We start from the raw sequence: 23,293 nt of genomic DNA, 5'->3' as shown, positions 1-23,293 counted from the left end.
ATTTTCAACATCTTGTGTAAAACGTGTGAACGCCAATCTGTGCTGCCATCAGAAATACAGAACGCATCAAAATAAATATACAATGAATGAGAACCCCTCGTTGTTAACAAGTTAAACGCGAATGTGATCTTTCAGTTCGCATACAATTATATTTGATAAAGCCCAACATTATTTATGAAAAACTGTTCAACTATTGAATAAAATTCACAATCTTGAACAAGCTTTTGTTGTTTGTGTGGATTTGACGGCAGCACTAGATATAAATCTTTCTCCGTGGAATAAATATACATATTACTTTTAAATATAACTATACAACTTGGCTAAATAATCAATGCTAGTGTCCATTTTCATAAATGCTAGCCAAAGTACATTTCTAATTGAGATTGAACCTACGTGAGAAATGAAGTTTCCTACACGATTTGTATAAAAAAATATTTTTGTTATTTCCCTTCTTTTTTCCCCCTTATTTACTTACCAATTTATTCGTGTGATTTTATTTTTTTTTTTTATTTTTTTTTTATTTTGTTTTCTTTTCTTCGATCAGATATTTCGATTATATATTTATATTATAATAATTATGGAACTGGACATTAGCCCCATTCGCTTACTACAGGGTTTTTGGGCCCCTGCCACACGGATATCGAAATCTTACGTTTTTTTCAACATTTTCATGAGTAGTAGAATTTTCAAAAAATTTCCCAACGTATGGCAGAGACGGATAAACAGTCTTGTTGTTCTACTATACAATTTATCACTCTTAAATATTTCTTTCGCCGTATCAATTAAATCGATAATTTATCATCGTATCCTAACGTTTACCGTACTTCACGTAATATGTGTATACCTCTAGAGCATACTACACACTCATTTCGGAATACTTTCATTATTTCTGCCATTACAACGCACTCTCGTTCCTTCCCTTCCTCTTTTCACCGCAGTTTTAAATACAATTACCATCTTGATACACGGCCTATATTTGCAAACGTAATCGTAGACATGACTCAAGATTACTATATTTGTATAAACACGCAATATTTTCATCATCTCGACCCAAATTTCGACTATATTAGAAAATGTTCAATTGATATTACAACACGCTGCACAATTCGTATGAAGAAATTATTTGCATAAAAAAAAAAGAGAGAAAAAAAAAGTAATCACACAACATCGACCGTCTGAATTTTTGCAACTAATTATGTTGTAATAAACAAGAATTCTCAGACGAATATTTGGATATGACAGATCACCAAAATACAATAATTTAGGTAATGTAACTTTGATGCGATATGTGTATTGGAAGGGACGATAAGAAACAAGCATAAACAGTTACCTGACTCGTAATACTGATGAAAACGATACGTAAGAACTTTTCCTGTCATTTCTTCATACCGCTCATATTTCATGGCCGTTGATTATTTGTTTACATTCCCTTCGCGTACATACATATACAGCCATATGATTACCATAAAAATAAGTTAATTTATTTAAAAACTCATTTCTACAGTAAACTGGCAGCTAAGACAACTTTACTGACCTCGGAGCAACTGAGAGCATATATTTCATTGTTATTCGTATTCGAAATACGCGGCGGTCTTTTTCAGCATTGAGCCGATTGATTTTCCTATAATAAAAGGCCGCTTAGGGGATGAAAAAGTTATCTTGAGCCCCATGAAAATACGTAAAAGTCCATGAAAGTTGTAAGTAGTTGGACTGTATACGCGTGAACGGTAAAATTAATCTTCACCCGAGACTATTTGCATCACATTCTTCCCTCCTTCGTGCCACAAAAAAAAAAAAAAAAAAAAAAAAAGTCGATGAAAAGTATTACAATTAGTTTCATGGAGATAAATAATATTATTATTGTCGACAAATAGTGCAAACTGTTGCCACCCATGACGATGTATGAGCCGTATAATAACTTTTCATTATCATGTCGTAACTGCAGTCTTCGAATTCATATGCAACAACGATGATCGTGAGCAATATCCAGGAGTTGCAATAACAATGCCAGTTCTTGTCTCGTCGAATGATCGTTTCGAATGGTGAAAAAATAACGTTTAAAGATTCATTTCCAACGGCATCATTTAGTCCACATTGTCTTGGAAGATGAGCTTGACATACCCGGGTGTTCCTTCCAAGGGTACCGCGCAGAACGGGCATACCGCATCGAATCCGTTGGTCCCGTGCGGTATCGCGACGTGTGCCCAGTACCTAACAAATGGTCTTTGTTCATTTAATGCTTCGATGATATGCCACAAATTAGTATATATACATGTCGTCGGATCGAATTAATAATTCCTGATACGTCCAATGACGATTGACTCATTATCGATATGAAGATGATGATGATATTAATAATAACATGACAGACAGCACAATAACAGTAGCGATATTGGATATCAGAATAACATTGAGACTATTGCGTATTGAAATATCATTGACACTGATACATACTGGATTGACGTCCGTTCGATTGAAAAACATGTGAAAACTCACTTGACAGTCTTCTCAGTAGCCATGTGACCGCAGGGGCTGAAGGCATAGGTCGGTGGTCCGCTGTCGACGTAAAATGCCGGTTCTATGCCCATGCAGAGTTTAACAATAGGACCAGCGACGAGACACATGGGGCACCTTCGCGTCACCTTGTCCTTTTCCTGACCCCAGTCATGGTGTCCCTGTACGTGACCGCACTTCAAATAGACGTACGGTTGATGCTGCTGTGCCGAATCCGTCGCAGCCTTGCGAGGTATAACGAGGGTGTTCAGTCCTACCGGGCATTGCGGTCGTCCCGCGTTTATCGCATCGACCAACTCTTCCAGGTCGTGCTTTGTCTATTCGAAGTTTCGGGGGGGAATTTGTCGATTTCAGGCACATACAGTAATACCTACTACGTACTGTTACCGCTGCAAAGCGGCAATATCATCATTCATCATAATACGATACCAACCGGCGATTTGGCGAGTCCCTCGGCCGATCTCCAGAGCAAGGTAGCACCGCACAAGTCAATAAGCGTACCATCCTGAAGTACGTTGCTCTCGTCCTCGACGACGCAACCCTTTTGCTGGGCGCTCCGGCTCTCTCGAAGTGAAAAAACCCCACCGCCTACACTGACCTCTCGCCAAAGTCCGCACTCGGCCTCGCCGCCGCAAAACTGACCCCTCGGATGCATGATCAATACACCGTTTGTCGTTAGTCCGTCTATCTCGCGATTCTCCTGCCACTTTGTCGCCTTCTCCTGGGTCGTGCAACGAATGCAGAAAACCGTAGTCCAGTTATTATGGTTGCGGGATAGAGGTGGCGTGCGTAGGGGGGAGACGGAGAGGGAGCCTAATTAAGGACACATTAATTCTTCAACTGGTCCAGGTGTGAACCTACCCCTAGAAAGATATTTCTCGAACTGTCGAATCCAGCGGCGTATATCCTTGCGGTTCGCGGATCCGCTCGATCGGCAAGAATTCTACAAGCGAACCTGCTGATTGTGCTCTGTGCTACGCGACCCTCGCTGCTCGGAGCCGATCCGCCCTCTGCGCCACCAGGACAAGTGTCCATAACTACGAAGTCGATCGGCGTCTCGGAAGACCTGCCTATCTGTAGGGTAGTAAGACGAAGAGTAGTTAGAGCACCGCCTACACAGCAATAATTTATTGTATATATAAAAAAAAAAAAAAAAAATTGTTCAACAAACTCTCACCTGAAACATATCGGTATCCTCGTCCTCTGTGTATTCAACAATGACAGCCTGTGTCCTGGTCAGCGTGTACGATATCGAATGCTGGGTTGTATCGAGGATAGCCTTTGAACTGTGTGGTGTTTTAACAACGTAGTGTTTGCTCCGCTTTACACCACTCGCCGTTTGCCTTTTGACCAGAACAAATTTGCTTCGTCGACGGCCACGATCACCAGGTGGAAGAAATCCATTGTATCTGCGTTTAACAATTTTTATAGAATGTACTATGATACATACATACATACATACATACGCACACACGCACACACGCGAGCGCGCATCCACATACATAATATTCACCTTGATGCTTGGATTTTTCCGTTACCAGCGTGCAGCGGCACGTGGATGTTTTACCCCAAATTAATTCAACAATATTGTTAGCCGCGGGTTATAATTACTACAAAATTTTCGCTTTGGAAGATAAGCGACAGGTAATTTCCACGAGTGAAGGTAAAATACGAAAGTTACCCAAACATTGTTTATACTACTCGCAAGCCTGACGATGAGCTCTCTTGTTGTTTATCGGTTATTTCACTTTCAACGGAAATATCCTCGGCGACGTTTCAACGGGGCGATAAGCGGCTGCAGGGCAGCCTGAAACCTAAGTGGCCTATACAGACGATTGTTCGAAGCGATATACAGCGAACTCGTATATGTGTGTATGTGAGTGTCTGTATATACATACATACACACACACGTGCAAGTATATAAGGTGTAAGTTACAGGGCACTGAGTTACCGCACTGCGACTTGGCGCCTAGCCAACCTGAGATTATAGATCCACCGACTTGGCCTACCGTTTGTTGCCGTTGCATTCCTGACATAAAGAACGCTCGACTAGCTAAACCGTATGCTATATACATTGTTTTTAGATAACTATATACTAAACGACAAGGAAAAGCTATTGGTGATGAATTCTCGTCGCTTATAACACACACACACCCTAAAATTCATCATCCGGTAGTGTCACCGTATCATCTCTTTTTTTTTTTTTTTTTTTTTTTTTTAAATATATATTAGGTTTCAAAAAAAAAATAATAATAATAATAATTTGGTTTTTTTTCCTCCATAAAACGTTTGTTACAGTTAAAAGAAAGATGAACGTTCGACGTTACGTGGAAGATCGCGGTTAATTGATTTTTCACTTTGAGAATTTTTTATTTTTTTTTCATTCTTTTTGTAATACATTTAATTACAACTTACCCAAGAATGACGAGTTCTCCGTACTTCACGGGTTGCTTGGCTTTGTCGTGGTGATGCTGCCCGTGGTGACCGTGGCCGTGGGCATGAGCGTGTGGATGGGGATGAGGGTGAGGATGAGAGTGAGGGTGCGGGTGCGGGTGAGAATGGGGCTGGTGAGCGTGGCCGACATGAGGATGGCTATGCTTCAGGTGCGGACTGTGCGGTTGACCAACTGCTTCGCCCTCTTCAACGAGAAGCGGGCTTTCGCTGCTTCCGCCATCCGATCTGAAACACAACACATGATACCTGTGATAGAGATTGCAAAATGTTGGATGATGATAGTTGAATTAGTACAGAATTACACATTCGGCTATGCTCTTCGTGCAATGCATATACAATTGCACGTGCTACACGATGACGCAACGTTTTCTGCCCTATATATATATACATCATTACTATATTATACAAGAAGAGAAAAAGCACATGAACGTGTGTCAGCCTTCGGCGAAGCGTGGAAATGTGTAAATAACAACAAGTACAATGAAGGATTTTTGTGCCGATGAAATGCTGTATTTAAATCCGTTTACACTCTTCGGGTCAGTAAGCCGTAATGGGATTATAAGCGCATGTGAGAAGCCGCAGGGGAGAAAAGAAAATTCTCTCCAGCTATTTGTATGCATTATAGGCGTGAAGGACTCGCATTGTGTATATCATCACATAATACAATTAGCTTTCAAAATGGTCTTACAAGTTACGTCTTGCATTTCCTATGCGCTAATCTCAAAACAATTTTACATGCTTCGAGATTAGTGACTTATGTGTAGATACCATGATTCTACTAGGTACACGGTTTTTCATACGTGTATGTGTGACAATTCCTTCAAATTTTGGCACAAATGTATGGTTATTATCACAACTCACATAACAGTAATAAGAAATATACTATAATATAATAATTTCTATGAGGATGAAGTTAGTCACATTATAGTAACCGAAGCACATTTAGGATTGTATGAAATTTTTTATAAACCATCATGAATAAAACATACTCATATATTTCGGAAATTCAACTCCTTGAAAGCCATTCAGAAATTTTTTCCCCTGACGTTTCGTTACGTTAACGCTACTAATTTCGGCCTTGTAAATTTCTACGGTCTCCAAGGATTTACGGTCGACGGCGTGAACCACGTGCGTTGCCGAAACATAGCCGCGAAAAACACCTGTTGACGCAGATCGAGGACGAGGGAACAAGTATAGGAATATATTTAAGAAGAACCAACAATATAACACTGTATGCCATTGTATATTGTTCGTAGATGACAAGAGTCGGATCAACTCTGAAAATAATCTTGTTATGCGTGAAAGAAAAATGAAAAGAGTACTTTACGCATTTTTTCACGAAGCACGAAATTGAGATTAGAATCACGTGATGTCGGATTCGTTCGCGACAGCGCATGCGCGCAGTACAGAAAATACCAATTTTACCTCGTGTGACTTAAAAGTGATCTTTTCCGTACTCCGCGCATGCGCATTCGCAGACTCACTGGAGCGTCATAGAAAGTGATACTTTGCGTACAGAAAAAACGATTAGAAAAACGCGAAAGACATGCTCGCGTTCTTTACAAAAAACATTTACACACAAAATAGACAAAGTCCTGTGCAACGCGTTATTCATATATTATCATATAAGGTGTACTCTTATATCGGACTAGACGATGAGATGAGACGCGTCTCCGACTGCAGAACGACCACTATAATTAGCCGGGGTAACCGATGACCCGCATTTCCGCCCATTGCCGGGCAAGCCGAGATAGATGAACGAACGGACGGACGCATAAAAGACGGACGAACGGATCGGCGGGTGCTATGCGACGAGAAGTGGACTTGAGATTTTAAGCTCCGAGACGGTATCCTCACGCTAGGAATTATTTCACTTCGGTTATAATTTTTTTGCGAATTTTCCTCACATCGTACGGAAAAGACGATATATATATATGTATATTAGGGTGGCGCAAAAAAACCGACTATTTTTTTTTGAGTCTCGTGTGACAAAAATAAACTCAAAATAAAAAAAATAGTCGGTTTTTTTGCGCCACCCTAATATATATATATATATATATATATCTTGATAATATATATATATATATATATTATATATATATTATGACGCTCCAGCGTAATGTTTGTACAGCGTTTATATTAAACAGCGCGACGAGCCGGAGTAAACGCGATAAAGAATCTACACCCTCCTTCTCCGTCTGCAGTTATAGCGAGAGACAAAGATTAAGTCTTATCGTTAATGTTCGTTTCAAAGAAGTTTGTTATTAATGTATGAAAGGAGAAATTCCCGATCGTCGATCCTGCGAAGAACGAATAATTATAGAAGTAACCCTCGCCACACGACACTTTCGAAGTACTTGTCGGGTTGCTTTAATTCTTATACGGTTTCCCAGTACTGCACATGTGTATAATACGTTCAACGCGTAGGTGACAATATGTCGATTGAAAAACACGTGAGTGTATATGCGTAACGGTATGCGACCTGAGGTTCAATTACCGAAAACCCTCGGTGACAAGCAGCGCGAAGCTCGTCAAAAGTGGATTGACAATCCACTTGATGCAAAACGAAACGGAACCCTTAACATATGTATATATTCACTGCTGAGTAGATTTTGTATGTCAACTATGCAGGAAAATGAAAGAATTTTTACGGCTCTGTATCGAAAAGGCTGAAATTTGTAACGTTAACGTGATGAAACATGGGGGGGGGGGGGGGGGGTCACTTATAGTGACTTTGAAGTAATCAAGTTTTCAAAACATGAGTATGTTTAGCGCTGTTATAATTTACTGCATTTTGAACAACATTCCTCTAACTATGAAATGAGAGTCTGTAACAACAACGTTACTATACTTCAGCTCAATGTAAAATCCACCTTCTGAAGTCGGATCTTGCGCTAATAATCGACGGATTTACGCCGAACATGCGGTTTGTTTCAGATGATCGATTCTGCAAGCGGCATCGTATGTGCACAGAGCGTGAAAATGCTGGTTCGCCCTTGAGAACAACTCGCTCGGAAACACTCAAATATTGACAAATATAACATTATATAGGTATATATATATACATATATATATAGATAAAAGGTCGAGTCAGAGCAAACTTCTTATTATTGGACAAATAGACCCCAACCTTCATTGTTCTCCAGTAATCCGGGTTCAAGGCATAATCGCAAATGAGCCGACACAGTCAGTTACGAGCAAAGAACTAAAAATCCCTGCATAAAGTTAGTAACGTTAGAGTAACGATGCATGTTTAAGGCAGTAGTCAGCTTTAGAAGCCGGAAAAAAGTGTTTTTCAGCAATTTTTTTGAAAGGGAAGGAAATGATTGCGGTAAACAAAATTTTGAGACGATAGTGTATTATAATCAAGCTTTAAAAAACAATTTTTATTATTAAAAAATATTGAAACTTTTCAAAGTTGTAACAATTTTGCAAAAACAATATATGTTCGATCGAAAAAAATTAAAGTGATCTAGCTTCAGTATTAAATTATCTTCTATTTGAACTAAAAAAGTTGGACAAAAGTACTATTTTAATTACTTGTTTTGCAACTTAAGGTGAATTTTTTTTTTCAACTTCGAAAAAATTTGGAATTTCATCATTTCTTCGGTATTTTTTTATTTCACATAGAAAAGGAGCTTATAAAAACTAAAAAAAAATTTGGTTCGACTGTTTCAGATGCATCGCACGACCTCCATCACCGGCACCGATTTACAAGTGCAGACTCCAGGCGCCCCAGAAAAATTGTTACAACTTTGAAAAGTTTCAATATTTTTTAATAATAAAAATTGTTTTTTAAAGCATGATTATAATACACTATCGTCTAAAAATTTCGTTTACCGCAATCATTTCGTTCCCTTTCAAAAAAATTGCTGAAAAAACGCTTTTTTTTTGGCTTCTAAAGCAGAGAAAAATCGCGTCACACGTCGCACATTTTTAAAACTATTTGAAAATTAGTAAAGCGTTTAGTTTGATGAAACAAAAAATGAACAATTACCGCAGTTAAGTACTTCTCAGTCGACTGATTTTTCTTCACATTCACCATCCAACCAACGCCATTGAGTTTTAACCGCAAAAAATGAACAATAAAAACCGTCCTGGATGCAGCGTGCGTTATCACACATTTCACGTTTTGCAGATTCGTAAAATATTTCTTTCAATATATGTATGTATTTAAGATTATAGATATGTCAGGTACCATGAAAATATAAGTTGATCATGGCTACGACGCTGATGTACTGTATCAATATTGATGCTGTGCTTGTTCCCGTCTGCAAAATGTATGTAGCAAGCTATACGGAATAAACACAAGACTTCAAAGCTCCGGGAAAATATTCACCAAGAACAGTACGCTTATAGAGTACAAAGGAATGCTCTTGAAAATTCATTTCTCTGAATCAACATACCCTTGTTTGTCCGGTGAATCTATATAGTAGGTATTTATTTTATCACATTCAATAAATTGACGTTACGTCGGAACACGTTGTTCAGAAATCGGTGATTCTCGTTCGATGATTCAGGAATCGCGCGAATGACGTTAGTGTTAAACTCTCTTTGAGTTTAAGTTAGGTTATGTTAGTCTTCAGCAATACAGCAGTGGTGTGCGTAATGCCGATGAGTGGATAGTTTGACGGTTGAGGGGTGACAAGACGTGTCGAAACAAGCCGTAAGACTTGATAAGTCAAGCGCAATCGAGACCGATACGCGGAACGTTGGCAAGGCCTGATAAAATTTCAATGTAAAAAATATGACTAAAGTCATTCGATGCAGGTATACGCAGGTCATATGACGTGCATGCAAAGTAGAAAGTGATTATTTAAAAGTATAAATATTTTGTTTAGTTACCTTATCACCATCGCAGGTTCCGCGTTTGAGCCAATTTTGCTGCCTCGTTCGGCACACGTAACGGGGGCCACTTTGATAACGTTTACGTCTAAGAAAACTTGCACGAGTTCTCGAAGAAACAAAAGGACAAAGATAGGAGAGGGTGAGTGAAAGAGAATGGGTTACTGTGTGTGCACTTTGCGCGAATGTGTGGGTGGATGTGTACGTGGGAGAGAGTGAGAAAAGGAGAGGGAAAGAGGGAGAGCGAAAGCGAGCAGGGTGGATGAACGGCGGGGAAGGGAAGAGAGAAAGGAAAACAATGCGATTAGACAGAAAAAACTTGGATCGAGGACGAGGAGCTTAATCCACTTTTGTCAAACTGTAACAAAACGTTGTTTTCACTGAATAAAATGGGCGGTGTTGGACTCTTCGGACGCCCTCGAACTGTCGTGATCCATGATTTCAGTTTTCAAGTCCAGCCACCGACGACGGCTCGACTCGGCGCACGAAACGGGGAGCTGCGGGGATGCGGGTAGTCTGTCGGTAAACTCGTTGAAAACGTTCAATCTCTGTCCCTTCACTTGTTACGGGATCACCATCACTTTAACACTGTTCAAGAATTGTTCACTCTTATGGACGCGAGGTCCGTTGTATGCGCGTGTGTAACAACACGAGCGAGTGTTTTCATCGGGGATTAACAATCACGGAGCATGGCGACTGGTGCTGCAGTACCGTTCTACGCGACAGCGATATCTTTTCGGACAAACTCGGGACGCTCCGTGATCGGGACGCTCGAAACTCGTCTCGTTGTCTCCCCCCCCCTTTCGTGGCGAACTAGACATGCGCGCGCAAGTTCTACCAGCTGACCCCATCGGCCACGAACTAGCGAGTTTCGAGACACAAAAGTCGTCGATAGCGACATCTTGCGGCCGTTCGTAGAACATCCGTGATTTATCAATATAATTTTTATTTTACTGTTAGTCGTTAGATTTTTACTTCATAGAGGCCGGTATGCATTCGAATAGAGCTGTAAGGATAGTTGAATTGAATTTCACGCTTATTTCACGTATGTGGATGCACCATACAGGAAATCAATATGCGGTAAATCCGCCTGTGTATAGGCATTTCACGTTACTCTTTATGATCGATATTTATAGTTTCATTCTGCCCCTTTATCAGGAACAAGTGCTTACACAAGAAAGTAGCATTTATTGCCTATACACAGGCGGATTTACCATACTCTGTTCTGTTTACTTGCCTATATAATTGAAAATAAAACGAGAATTAAAATGTATAGAACGAAAACATGTTGTTTTTAATTTACCTACAATATACATAGCTATAGTAAAGCATTATCGTTAAATATTGATATGTGAACGAAAACAGACGGGAATCGAAAAAGGTGAGATCAGGAATAATAAATAAAGCTCAGACATACATTTGCGTTATACCTGATTAACTCGGTATTCGATAATTAATACTGACGATAAAATAATTTTAAGATCTTACAGATAAGCTAAGACAAATGACCGTGAAACTTGAAATTTTCGTACACACCGTATGCCGACAATTATCAATGGTTTTTCACTTTTCACCTTTTCTAGGTATAATATGATTACCATTTTGCATCGTCAAGTAATCGCTAAAACTTTTTTGCGTTCTGTACGTTGCACTATTTTCCCTTGTATTGGGATCATCTCGACGATGCGCCAACGGCAATCCGCACGGTGCACAGTTGTACTGTGCCGCCCTGCTTTCGCACATGCCGCACTTTGTAAGAAGAGCGAAAAAGTCCCGACGATACTGATGCGTCAGCAAGGCGTAAAGATAAGGATTTACGCAGCTGTTGAACGGATAAAAGAATACAACGAGGATCTTTAAAGCAGTCACCGATATTAATGGCTCACTGGAGACAAGTGTGGCAAGACTAAAGAAAGCTACCGGGGCCCAGCAAGCAAAGTCCGCGAATACTAAAAGCGCCATCCTTCTGGCAATGATCTTATCGGAATGGTCTTTCGACGTCATTGTGATACGTCCGCCAAACCTTATTGACGAGTACATCAAACTGTAACAAGCTACGATCACTATGAAGGCAATAACACTGAAGGCTAACAGTATTATAAGATACGAGAGATCGATCGCGTCCTTGTTCTGGAGCGGCAGGCATATGCTGTCAAAATGAATTATAAATGTAATTGACATAATGTGAAATTCAGCTCCAGGTTTCATCTAGGATAGCTTACCTTGTTGTTGAGTACCCGGAAACTCCAAAGAGAGGAAGGAGTGCCATAATAAAAGCGTAAGCCCACCCGGCGGCCATGATTTTCATGCACGTCTTCGATCTGAGTCGCCGGTTCAGTATCGCGTAGTTTATTGTGTACCACCTCTCTATTGTTATTACCACCAATGTGAATATACTCAATTCCGTAGAAAATACGTTCAGGAACCCAGCGATTTGACAGCCCAACCCTGCGAGGGGAAAAATCATAACTCAAAAATCAGATGCTTCTTGGCATGCCGCGCAATTATGCGGTATTCGAAGTCAGGGTATCACGTATTATGTAGGCTACTAGTCTTTAAGAATGATATAACTATATTTTAGACCCGTTGTTAAATGGCAAAATAAAAAAAAAATTTGAAGTAATTAATTACGAAATCAGAAGTATTACATATATTTACAAGCATAATATTTCAATAAACTTGTAATCGCCAGTTTTACATAGAATATGAATAGACTCTTACCGTTTTGCCAGTCGATGGCGTAATTGAAATACGCACCAATGCTGCGCGCATCTCTGTCGGCGATAAGGATTAAATATATCCCCATACAAAAATCGGCGAAAGAGAGATTGCACATGAGGAACTTTGGCACGGACATCCGAATTCTCGCTATCAAGACGATCAGGACGGCAAAGTTTCCAACTATAGCCAGGATCGCCACAAGCCATACCTACAAAGGTGATAAGAAAATGATGGTTCGGTATATACACTGTTTACGCCAATTAGCCTATAAGAATACGTCGAGTGATGATTACCGATACTCTAAGTACCCAGTTGCCCATAATGTCTTCACACGGGTTAAATGCATCGGGCACCGGTTCGCATGTAACGTTTCTGAAAGACTTGCCGTACTCCAAACAATTACTGATGAATGAAATAGACGTGGGTGTTGGGTAAGGTGGTTTGGATTCGTCAATATTGTACGGATCGAATCTTCTAGATCGATGAGAACTACTGTCGGGCTTTTCATGGCTCGACGATACCTGCGTGCAATTTTTCCTGCTTTCGTTCGTTTTCCTCTGTATACAAAGAAGACTTCGTACAAGTAGTTGAAATATCACCGCGGAAGTTGAGGCTTGTATAAGTGAATATGACTCTTTTTCAAGACTGTATGTACATACTTTCTGAAACCTGAAGATCGGATTTTTATACGACATTTTAGATACCAATAACTGACTTACCGCGTATTTTTCATACGCATCCTGGTTATGCAGTTCGGGGTACAAAAATGCGCAGCAGTGATAACGATAGGTCAGTTTCGTCTTAACAAGGCTTTTAAAGATGGTAACCGAGGGGAAGATCTTGAGGGTTTCCGTATCCGCGATCGTTAGGGATTCGATATTTTCCAGGCCGTTGGTCGGCAGCGATGTTATTGATGTCTCCGACAAATCCCTGATAATTTATTTCAAGCCGTTAAACCCTATTGCATTCTTGTACGTAAAATAATAATATATAATTATCCACTTACAAATGTTTTAAATTATTGAGTCCGACGAACGCATCCTCGGAAATATTTATCAACGCTCTATTTCCCTTGAGCGTCCTTCAACGAGTACCGAAAATAATTGGTGATACAGTTTATGCGAACATGTAGATCGCATTTTTGAGCATCAAGCGTGTAATTAAAACATCAGTAAGGTAATATCGTCTTTCGATGATTTCATAATTTTTTATGTGTTTTTTGAGAATAAATACTTACAAAGTTTCGATTCGAGATCCTTGGAAAGCTTCACTATGCACAAAAGAGATTTGGTTGTACGAGAGATCCCTGCAACAGAATCGGTGAGCTCGGTATTCACCTTATTCGAACCAATCTCCGAACACAATTATATGCATAAATTTGGCTTAGCTTAATCTAGGGTAATACAAATTTACTCACAATAGATCAATTCCTACATTGGTAAGGCGGTTCGCCTCAATGCCTTGTATAGCGTTGTGCTCAAAGTTCCTAAAACGTGCCAGTCAAATTTTCACACGCATACAGTACAAATGAACCTTGGAATGAAAAAGTGCCCAAGTTTCTGCGAACAAATGTACGATACCAAACATACTTACACACTTGATAATGTACTTCTTAAGTCCCCAAGATACGGCAGAGTGAACAGGCCACTTCGCATAATTGTTCTACAGTATCGAAAAATGTTAGAGCTATTGCATGTAGACGCATCGTGGTATCAGATTTACAGTTATATTTTTTAAATAATTGAAATTGCAACGTATATTTACATGAACTGCAACTTATCAAGTGTTTCCTCGAATACCTTGTCGTCAATCTTCCTAAGCTTTGGGGCACCTGAGACATGTCTGTAACAGTATAGGCGAAAAAATATGTCGTACTTTAAATTGAACACAACATAAGACGTTTTTTAAATAAAGATTCCATTCCAAATACAATTTTTTCACATTCTGTCAGTCATATATGGGATTTAAAAATGATTTCAACATCATGAATTAGCTAGAAGATATACTTGCATCGTGTGTAACTTAACGCCGTTCCGGAAAACTCCTGGCTCAAATCCATGGAAACGATTTACGTTGTCTAAGTGTCTGAAATAACGATCATTAGTCACGTTAGTAAAATATCGTATTCAGTTTATATATCGCCTGTACTCACATTACTTCCAGAGAGCTGATATACTCAGTCAAATTGTCCTTTCTCAATATTTCGATTTCATGATTGTTCAGGAATCTGAAATCCAAAGTAGAAAATCACGAATCGAAAATAAACAATTTTTATTTCAATACTTCGCGTATACACCGTATAGGTATAGTATAAATCACATAAATGGGTCCATCGTGGGTATAAATACATTTCTGTCACTTTGCAGGTGGAATTGGGAGGAGTGGTAATCTGATTGTCTCCAGTAAAGCGGCTAGGGTTCTGGGTGCAGTGTTGATAATATGAGGCTGTTTTTGATGGCAAATCTGGCTCTGAATCGTGCAGACTGAATTTTTCATATTCCGATGGGGACAAGTAGATTTTCACGTGGTTTTTTGATTCTCCATTGGATGTAACTGCGATGATCCACATTGACGACAGAATAAGATGTTGGAGGATGGACCTGAAGTGCCATAGACAAACGATACTGTTACATTGTAACATTGCCAGCGATTAAATGAATTAGAATATCCTTAATGTTTTCCAGGATTTATGGATTTATTTTCCGCACACGACCTCATTACTTGTTTTCATTGAAATGTACATTGACGTCAAAGTGATGTAAAAGGAAAAAAAGAATCTGAAACTTTTCTAATGCCGATATAGGCGATTTACATTACTATTCGATAAATTGAGAAAATTTCATACAAGAGGAAATATCATAATAAGACATTTTCTATATTACTTCAGTTATTAATTATTAATACTGTAATTTTATATATTAAATAATTAATAAATATGCAGCATACCTTAGCATGACTGGTGTATGTGATACCATCCTGACCATCAAGAAGAGATGGATCTTGACTTGGTGGATCGCAGCACTAAAATTCTCATCTACTGTTGTATTCTCACTAACGAATTAATTAACTATGTTCCGTCCAAGTATACATCTGTCCTGGGCGTCACTCAACGACGTATTTATTTTTACATTCCACATGGTGTATTATCAGGAACATTTACTGACGCACGATTTCCTGACCACAAGTTTTTATTCCTTTTCGTTATGCGTTGTAGTATATCACGTGTACACATTTATTTACCAGTGTAAGAAGTAAAGGCAGAATTTTCCCAACTGTCATACTGACGAACCATTGTCCACAGTTGCAAAAATGATACTAGTATTTGCAAGCCAACATCGTACACAATTTTCCTGTAGAATAAGAAATTTATTTCACAACCAGTGTTAGCACGCAATTGAAGAAGTCTCTTACCACACCAACGGAACAGTATCGACTCACGCTTAGTTATATGAAATTCTATCTATTTATATTAAATACGGAGTTATCGCTATGTTGCTCCCACATTTATGCTTTAAGTTACTCTGTCGTAGTTGTTCTTACTGATACTCAACAGGCATGTGTAGGTACGTCTATCATACATGCGATAATGTATTATCATGCATTTGTCTCTCAACATGGTACTTTGTCACTCCAGAAAAATTTCACCAAATCCAGTGATGGAGAGACTGGACTATCGTAAAATCGCTGTAGGTGGTAATCGTTGGAAGAAGAATCAATCAATTACCGTTAATTACCGGGTTCAGAGAAAGTAACTGAGTACATAACGCTATGAAATGTAGCTTACAATCCATCGCTGTTAAATTGATCTTTCCACTTGAAATTGAAACATTTTCGCCATTGGAAAAATGCAAAACTCGGTACTCTTACTTCGACGTATGCTTGTACTTTTTACGGTGCATTTTTTTGACAATCGATTGAAAACTTTGGCCGTTTTGGCTCATTACCTGAAAATGTATAGACATCAGTACAAAGATAAAATTAATGACTTATCGTAGCCACTTTGCTGCAGCCCAAAAAATCCTATTTTCAAGCTCTATAATTCACGCATTGGAGTCGAATGCATATACAGGTATAACACCAATATAAGTTATGCGGACTTCTAGTAGCATGGCACAGTATATTTTTAGCTCTGCGAACTTGCGAGAACTGATTCTAGAATTTCAATGTGAGTATCCACCTCGCGTTCAGTCCGTATGCATCCATCCTTCCGTACGAAATAGATAAGCACGCGTCCATCGAAGGATTTCAATACGTACAGTTGTTATCGTTCGTACAACAATTCCTAGGAAATGTGGTGAAATGTAATTTAGCCAAATCAAAGTTTCCCTTGCATTGTATGTACAGACATACATAAAACGGGTGAAATATTAGCAAATACACTTGAAATGAGTAGAGACGACGTTTCTGTTGCTCCGTTTAATTTTTCCTGGGTTGTACCGGGTGAGTAAGACGTCGTTCAATTTCCGCACTAGTGTACAAAACAACACATGACATCATGCTGCCTGCACGTGTCCAGGTATACTTGCTTGCACAGGATGGCCCCAAACTGAAGAGAATATACGATTCCTAGCAGATAAAGGCATCACGCATCTGGTTACTTTAAGCCGAGAAAGGAGACCCCCACTTGAAGCTATACCGAATAGCATGAATTGGACAGAAATTCCAATAGAAGAATTCGAAGTGCCCACCTTCGCAGAAGTTGATCGATTTATGGATATTTGCCGAAGAGCTCAGGTCGACGGTGGCGTGAGTAAAAATTCAGAAAGCATCCGTTTGCTCTCACAGTGCTAGAATACGCTAATAATGTTTGGCAACTTTTATTGTTAAATTCTTGTAGCTTTGAGATGATTAATCTTGTCGTAGTTTATGATCCTCCGAATGAGCAGGACATCCACGCGGTTTAAGAATGTGATGATTTTTCTTTGACAAATTGGCCGAATTGCAAGTTTCAGGTAGTCTGTGTGCATTGTTATCACGGTCGAGGTCGAACAGGTGTGATGGCGGCCTGTTACTTGGTTAAATTCCAAGATCTTGCACCTGAACGGGCCATTACAAACTTGAGAATAATGCGCCCCGGTAGCATTGAAACCTACGCCCAGGAACGCTCTGTCATAAACTACCACGACGCCTTACGACGCGAGTAGGAATATTAGTTTTGCCTTAAATGGTAAAAGAGCAGCCTGAAAATGCATCGGATTATTCAAAGATGTCAAAATTTTATGTACAGGTCGACGAAGAAGAGTGTGAAATATGAACAATAGTATATTAGTCTTTATTTTCTCGTTCATTTGCAATTTATGTGCCACCTTTTTCCATACACTGTTGGCTAGCATATATTTGCTGAATATCACGAAAATCAGTCCAATTTTCATTCTCAAATACCGTATCTCTAATTTTCATTCCTTTTGAATCTGTCCCTTATACATATGAGCAGATAGGTATGCATTGAAGTTAAATATCGAAAGTTGAGCGAATAAATGCATAATTCTTCACCATCTAGACGTATCAAGAAATCGAGTAAATGTACACAAACGAATTTGACGTGGTTGTCACGCGTTGTGATGTTGTTTTCCGCCTTCCGACTGGTCCGAATAATATCGAATTTTACCAGCCCACCACTGCAATGAACATTGGAAAAATTCGTTTGTCTCAACTTCAGATAATCAGGCCTGATGCAGTTATCGATACACTAATGTCGATTAACCCAATGTAGCGCATACAAGGCGTAAGATTATTTGTCGAGAGCTCACGTTCATTTTGCGTCAAGATGCATCCATCCTCGGCTTGGTGTATCTCCTCAAACGTGCGACCTTAAAAAAAATGTCCATGGGTAAAGTATCTAATGAATACAAAGTTATTCTATAAATAACGTCATTACATATTGCAGATGTATCAAAAGGCTTACATGTCCGCACTAATAACGATATTCAATAATCCTCATCTTCGTAACCGTATCCGTAATCATCGTCACCGGTATACCGACCCAACATCTGACCCACAGATAACTCATCCACCTCGGCATCTACGTCAGCCTCCTCGTCTACGTAATCCTCATTGTCCCCGACTGTATAGGTAAATTATTACAAATTAACCAAAGTATTGGTAATTTGTCAGTGTTACGTAACACACGTCTATTGCTATCGTATTGAACTGTACATGTATGCAGCAATTCCCAGATAAAAAAATCTTTTACAAATTGCATGTAAGAATTACCAGCATCTGAGGTGAATTCAGCCCCGACTGGTGTCGAGGACAATGCTACCTCAACCTTTAGCGGCTCATCATCAGTGACAATTTCCGTGTCGCCAAGCGGAAGCCCGACCTCGCCAGTTTTCCGCGTACGTTTTGCGTTGACTTTTGGACCTTGAAACTTTCGAGGCTGTTTTACCACCGATTCTTCGACCTTAACTCCCGGTGTTCTGTTTCTGTAAATACAATATACATAATGTGCATTTGTGAAGAACAATGGTCATTATTAGAATTGGTGATAACGACAGAGAAAAATTTGCATAAGGAAACGCGTATCCGACGAACGGATGAGTATCGAAAATTACGTACACCCGACTAGGACTGAAAGCTTGACAAGAATCTTGAGCCGAAGGCGAAGCGGGTACAGGTAAAATCTCTGAATCGTTGCACTGTTCTCCAGTCGTCTGTGCAGGCACGGCGATGCTCAAGCTCTTGAGTACCTCGTAGTTTATCTTTGAAGATATCCGCTTTTCTTGTAGCATTTTTTCGATTGCCTCGCCTGTAAAACACAATGAACTGTCATGAAGTAATCGACACACTTGAGTTAATTAAAAACACTGCAGTGTGTATTATAAACTTACCCGCACTATTTGCTGGCCCTTGATTCTTCTGCTTACGCGGAGCAGTTCGTCTGCGCTTTTTTTCCGGTTTCCCTTCCTCCTTTTCCTTCTTGCGCTTCTCTTCCTTTTCTGCCATGCAAATTACCGATTAAACTTCAGTAGCCATTCACCTCTAAGAATAAGTTCGTTCATCTTTTGCACTCTCTTTGAATACGTACTCGGTAATCGTAAAATGAGAATTATTCAAAATTCGGGGATTGAAACTGTGCACAAATGTATATGCAGGTATACCCCAGACTTGGTTTTCTCATAATTTGTTTCCTTGTTACCTTTTTGCTGTTCAAGGTATTCCGCGTTCACCTTATTCCACAATTTCCCTTTATATCGCGACTCTTTCTCAGACATAATGTAGCTGTCCAATTCGTCATCATCGATTCCTGACATATCAATTTCCAGTGAACCCTGCAGCAGTAAATCCACGAATCATAGGTATAAGAGCCATTACTCGTAAGGATGCGAAAATAGCGTTATGCAAAAGCTCGAACTTACGTTTTCGTAAATCGAGACGTCCTTTTCTTTCGAGGCGTTGCTTTTATCGTCCAAGGAAGATGCTAATCCCATCGAAGCTATATCGGGACCTAAAAAGTTTTTTCAACGATATAAAATTTATTGACAGGAAATGTTCGGAATTACCACTAATCAAAATAAATATATGTATATATATTCGAAAATGTATTCTGACATGCTCGATTTTACGTAAATATTTCAAACCTATTTTGAATCAAGGAAATTAAACTTACCTAAGCCCATGGCCAAATACTCCGAAGAACGAGTACCTGGACCGGATTCGACGATGGATGGAGGATCGTCGTGATCTTCAGTAGCATTTTCAGAACCCTCGACCATCCCAGTCAAGCAGTCATGTATGATGTTTAAATTGCTCTGTCTTATAAACCTGTCAGCGTCCAGTTCTTCTGGATTTGATGCTGAAAAATAAAAATACAGGAAGTCAAGTTTTAACGGGTAATTTAAACGATAAATTGCAACTGTTACTACATTACAATAATAATACATATTATTACGATTGTTGAGAATAGAAAGTAGTTGATGATGAAGAGAAAAAGAAAAAAAAAATGCGGTATCAAGCTGAAATATTTCCATCTGACATTACCATCTTTCTTCCGTTTCGCTTTCCCAGATTTCTGTTCCTCCAGCTGCTTGTCAATTTCGGTTTGGAGTTCGTTGAACTCGTTGGACATTTTTTCTAACTATATAGAGTAAAAAGTGAAGAAAGAAATAAGTACACAAGAATGTTTCAGATCACCAACTGGAACGATATTTGAATCGGATGCAAATCTACGAATTCCTTTAAATAAAAAAGAAGAAGAAAAAAAAGTGACAAAACGAAACACCTGAAACAAATTATAAATGTGAGATGATGATACCTTCTGTAGACGTTCCCGATCCTTTTTTCTAGCCGCTTTAAAGGCAGGTGGATCCTGTTCTTCCTCCAAATCGACCGTCATGAACTCTTCAAGTGTCAAAGCACTGGATGGTGTATCACCGAATTCTATTAGCCTGTATTAGTAAATATGAGTATTAAATTAACAATATGATAAGCACGAATAAACATCAATGCGTTGTATAAAATTTACCTTTTGCGTAAAGTCGACTCGTGTACTTTGACAATTTTTATAATGTCACCCGGAGATCTATTGAACTCGTGAAGTCGTGCAGCCATAAGCAGGGCTGTAATTCAAGGATAAATGCAAAAAGGTTTAAGATTGAAAAATTCTTATATTTCATTAGTGAAGAAACAACGGAGGAATAAGAATAAATAAACGGCAAAAAAAGGCGTCAATGAGTAAAATAAGAAAACTCGATGACCCCGAACTTTGGAACCACAATGTCTGAACACATTCGTAGAACGTTTGATGCCACATGAAAATATTATGCCCGTTCCCGGAAGTCTAGGGCTACTATGCCTCGGTATTAATCATATGCCTGAGCACTGTGTCATGCACCTTAACTTAGTATGAGTAGTGAGTATGTAAAGGTGTGCACCATGCGGAGACAGGTATAATAAGGAAGACTAGGAAGTCTCTTGAACTTACCGGCTCCGCATAAACCGGAAGGTCTCCGACCGCTGTGAATACTATCTCTTTTCATCCTTTGCACGACCCTGAGTGCCGTCATCGAAACCTCGTGGCTTTTTTCGCCAAACTCAAGTTTATTTGCAAACCGCATGATGTAGAGGCAAGGATCTGAAATAGAAGGCCATTTGCTTAAATATATATATATATATATATATATATATATATATACAATGTACGTACAATAGGCAATAAGGAAACTGTAAGTGATTAATTGTGTATTTAGAAATTTCCTCCGCGTTTCATGACAGACATTCGATTCTGCGGAGCTCTTTCCGACAAAAAAGTATAACGACAAACGACGTATTATAATTTTTAATTTATATAGTTATAGTTTATATACGTCGATTCGCAGGAGAGGCGGATGAAGGAAGGGATTGATATGAAAAATCGAAGGTTTCGTTCTTGTATAGATTCGTGCGGGCGTGTCGATGAATTTCAAATTTTAACGCGTTCTTGGTCACTATACTACAACGTAAGTAGAACACAGTGAATTACTGAAAGTGAAGGCGCAGACTTTCGCTATGCGGCACTAACAGATCACGGACGAAAGTTTATTATAAACTCTTATCTTTTGCCAACTATATGTATAAGCATTCTAATCCAACGGCCATTGTACAGGCACAGTTATAGGTGTGGAAATTTTTATTTACATTACTGCATATAGAGTAAAATTTTATTGTAACGTAAATTTCATTGCAATAGTTAGAAAATCTATCGTACGAGTGACAATAGACAAAAAGAATAATGAAACGTGCTATATTATTATTATTATTATTATTATTTCTTAACACAGCTATAAAAAATTCATTTGCATCTTCTATCCACAATTAAATTTTCCGACAATGAGAAAGATGTAGAATTATAGAAGTTAATTTTCTTAATTTTCTATACCGTTATTACAGATCAGATGAATTCATTTGGTAACCAATACAAATGCATATACTTATACACACACGCTGTACGGTATGCAGATGATTTGCAATGATTATAATTAGGCAACGTAAATATTCGGCCCCCAGCAAACTTTTCTATATATGTATAAGAGGTATATATATTTATAAGTTGTCGCCCAATCGATGTGAAAGTAAATGTCTTATACGATTATATCTTCGTTTAGCAACAAAGGACAAGTCGCGCAAAGTTTATTGAATTTAATTTACAAGGAGAGAGCAAAGTTTGTTTTTTTTTTTTGTTTTTTTTTTTTTTTGTAACACACAAGAAAATCAATTTCTATATTAAATATATTCTATACCTCATATAGGTAGATATAAGCTACGATCATACCTATTAAAATTTTACGCATTGCCAGTCGAAATCTCTCCTCTCACATTTCATCATCGGTTGCACTGCATAAATATATATAGTATGTATTTATTATGCCCAGCAGACGATGAATTTCCCGCAGAAAAAAACGACCGAATAACATTGTTTACAATAATGTTGTCACAGTGAAGACACGTGACCAGAGTGATTTGCGGCTACAGAAATTTGTGGGGGGGGGGGGGGGGGGGGGCGGCTGGAGGAAGATGAAAAACGAAAGAGATAAAGGGGGGGGGGGAGGGAGATGAAAAGGCAGAAAAAAAACTAGCAGAAGGTGGGGGGAAAATCCCGAAGACCTCGGTATAGGCTTGAATCAAGGCAGCGGTTGGTAGCGACATGACATCGTGTAAAGTCGTTGTAAAAGTGTTGCCGGAGCCAAAGAACGCGGTGGTCGGCAAACTATAGTTTCAAGTCAGTCATTTCGTCGTAAGGAATAAAGTACGTGATACATGCACAGCTTAGAAGAATTTTTCC

At 39.0% G+C, this 23,293-nt stretch overlaps 4 protein-coding genes across 10 annotated transcripts in view; 1 reads left to right on the top strand and 3 right to left on the bottom strand.

Annotated features, from left to right (window-relative positions):
• Nucleotides 1-1,937: 1,937 nt before the first annotated feature.
• On the bottom strand, nucleotides 1,938-10,602 carry LOC124408337 (protein pellino). 2 transcript variants are annotated; one of them, XM_046885210.1, is made up of 7 exons: nucleotides 9,814-10,602; nucleotides 4,930-5,193; nucleotides 3,692-3,923; nucleotides 3,376-3,588; nucleotides 2,948-3,235; nucleotides 2,497-2,831; nucleotides 1,938-2,211 (listed from the first exon to the last, which is right to left on the bottom strand). In XM_046885210.1, the coding sequence occupies exons 1-7, from the start codon at nucleotides 9,822-9,824 to the stop codon at nucleotides 2,085-2,087; spliced, it is 1,470 nt and encodes a 489-aa protein (XP_046741166.1). In that variant the 5' UTR covers nucleotides 9,825-10,602; the 3' UTR covers nucleotides 1,938-2,084. The 2 variants fall into 2 exon arrangements, with proteins under 2 accessions (XP_046741166.1, XP_046741167.1); XM_046885211.1 differs by lacking the exon at nucleotides 4,930-5,193.
• Nucleotides 10,603-11,105: 503 nt separating this feature from the next.
• LOC124408350 (lutropin-choriogonadotropic hormone receptor) lies at nucleotides 11,106-15,694 on the bottom strand. The gene is made up of 14 exons (XM_046885228.1): nucleotides 15,481-15,694; nucleotides 14,883-15,134; nucleotides 14,687-14,761; nucleotides 14,545-14,619; nucleotides 14,299-14,376; nucleotides 14,128-14,196; nucleotides 13,952-14,020; nucleotides 13,772-13,840; nucleotides 13,541-13,615; nucleotides 13,254-13,464; nucleotides 12,828-13,091; nucleotides 12,535-12,742; nucleotides 12,036-12,261; nucleotides 11,106-11,962 (listed from the first exon to the last, which is right to left on the bottom strand). Exons 1-14 carry the CDS (start codon nucleotides 15,516-15,518, stop codon nucleotides 11,377-11,379), a joined length of 2,295 nt encoding a protein of 764 aa, XP_046741184.1. The 5' UTR covers nucleotides 15,519-15,694; the 3' UTR covers nucleotides 11,106-11,376.
• Nucleotides 15,695-16,819: 1,125 nt separating this feature from the next.
• Nucleotides 16,820-17,798, top strand: LOC124408348 (dual specificity protein phosphatase 23-like). Of its 3 annotated transcripts, none has more exons than XM_046885225.1 (3): nucleotides 16,820-16,974; nucleotides 17,051-17,280; nucleotides 17,481-17,792. In XM_046885225.1, exons 1-3 carry the CDS (start codon nucleotides 16,920-16,922, stop codon nucleotides 17,676-17,678), a joined length of 483 nt encoding a protein of 160 aa, XP_046741181.1. In that variant the 5' UTR covers nucleotides 16,820-16,919; the 3' UTR covers nucleotides 17,679-17,792. The 3 variants fall into 3 exon arrangements, with proteins under 3 accessions (XP_046741181.1, XP_046741182.1, XP_046741183.1); XM_046885226.1 differs by having other exon boundaries at nucleotides 16,821-16,974; nucleotides 17,487-17,789; XM_046885227.1 differs by having other exon boundaries at nucleotides 16,831-16,974; nucleotides 17,069-17,280; nucleotides 17,481-17,798.
• A 165-nt stretch (nucleotides 17,799-17,963) lies between these two features.
• The window catches only part of LOC124408331 (transcription factor IIIB 90 kDa subunit), an 87,703-nt gene continuing 82,373 nt past the window's right edge, over nucleotides 17,964-23,293 (bottom strand). The window contains exons 1-13 of one of the 4 annotated variants that reach the window (XM_046885195.1): nucleotides 22,784-22,890; nucleotides 21,458-21,607; nucleotides 20,999-21,092; nucleotides 20,789-20,921; nucleotides 20,515-20,611; nucleotides 20,144-20,329; nucleotides 19,893-19,981; nucleotides 19,673-19,805; nucleotides 19,365-19,472; nucleotides 19,093-19,282; nucleotides 18,748-18,959; nucleotides 18,441-18,598; nucleotides 17,965-18,347 (exon numbers count right to left, since the gene is read on the bottom strand). In XM_046885195.1, the coding sequence (XP_046741151.1) occupies nucleotides 18,462-18,598; nucleotides 18,748-18,959; nucleotides 19,093-19,282; nucleotides 19,365-19,472; nucleotides 19,673-19,805; nucleotides 19,893-19,981; nucleotides 20,144-20,329; nucleotides 20,515-20,611; nucleotides 20,789-20,921; nucleotides 20,999-21,092; nucleotides 21,458-21,607; nucleotides 22,784-22,802 (1,548 nt within the window). In that variant the 5' untranslated portion in view covers nucleotides 22,803-22,890 and the 3' untranslated portion in view covers nucleotides 17,965-18,347; nucleotides 18,441-18,461. Of the gene's footprint in view, nucleotides 18,348-18,439; nucleotides 18,599-18,747; nucleotides 18,960-19,092; nucleotides 19,283-19,364; nucleotides 19,473-19,672; nucleotides 19,806-19,892; nucleotides 19,982-20,143; nucleotides 20,330-20,514; nucleotides 20,612-20,788; nucleotides 20,922-20,998; nucleotides 21,093-21,457; nucleotides 21,608-22,783; nucleotides 22,891-23,293 lie in introns of those variants that run through there. The other 3 variants (XM_046885194.1, XM_046885193.1, XM_046885196.1) reach the window with 3 other exon arrangements.

This window comes from Diprion similis, chromosome 7 (assembly GCF_021155765.1).
Source record: "Diprion similis isolate iyDipSimi1 chromosome 7, iyDipSimi1.1, whole genome shotgun sequence".
Classification (NCBI taxonomy): domain Eukaryota; kingdom Metazoa; phylum Arthropoda; class Insecta; order Hymenoptera; family Diprionidae; genus Diprion; species Diprion similis.
Note: the sequence above shows the minus strand (reverse complement) of the source record. Positions and strands in the feature narration are given on the sequence as shown.

What these genes read in the sequence shown, in the direction of transcription:
- LOC124408350 (XM_046885228.1), bottom strand. Translation starts at nt 15,518, where the DNA reads ATGGTCAGGATGGTATCACATACACCAGTCATGCTAAG. An exon ending in ACCTGCAAAGTGACAGAAAT is followed by an intron (nt 14,762 to 14,882) that starts GTATTTATACCC and finishes TTTGGATTTCAG; the next exon opens with ATTCCTGAACAATCATGAAA. An exon ending in ATGCGTATGAAAAATACGCG is followed by an intron (nt 13,092 to 13,253) that starts GTAAGTCAGTTA and finishes CTTTGTATACAG; the next exon opens with AGGAAAACGAACGAAAGCAG.
- LOC124408337 (XM_046885210.1), bottom strand. An exon ending in AGGGACTCGCCAAATCGCCG is followed by an intron (nt 2,832 to 2,947) that starts GTTGGTATCGTA and finishes AACTTCGAATAG; the next exon opens with ACAAAGCACGACCTGGAAGA. An exon ending in GCTACTGAGAAGACTGTCAA is followed by an intron (nt 2,212 to 2,496) that starts GTGAGTTTTCAC and finishes ACCATTTGTTAG; the next exon opens with GTACTGGGCACACGTCGCGA.
- LOC124408348 (XM_046885225.1), top strand. Translation starts at nt 16,920, where the DNA reads ATGAGTAGAGACGACGTTTCTGTTGCTCCGTTTAATTTTTCCTGGGTT. An exon ending in TTTTTCCTGGGTTGTACCGG is followed by an intron (nt 16,975 to 17,050) that starts GTGAGTAAGACG and finishes GCACGTGTCCAG; the next exon opens with GTATACTTGCTTGCACAGGA. An exon ending in GAGCTCAGGTCGACGGTGGC is followed by an intron (nt 17,281 to 17,480) that starts GTGAGTAAAAAT and finishes CCGAATTGCAAG; the next exon opens with TTTCAGGTAGTCTGTGTGCA.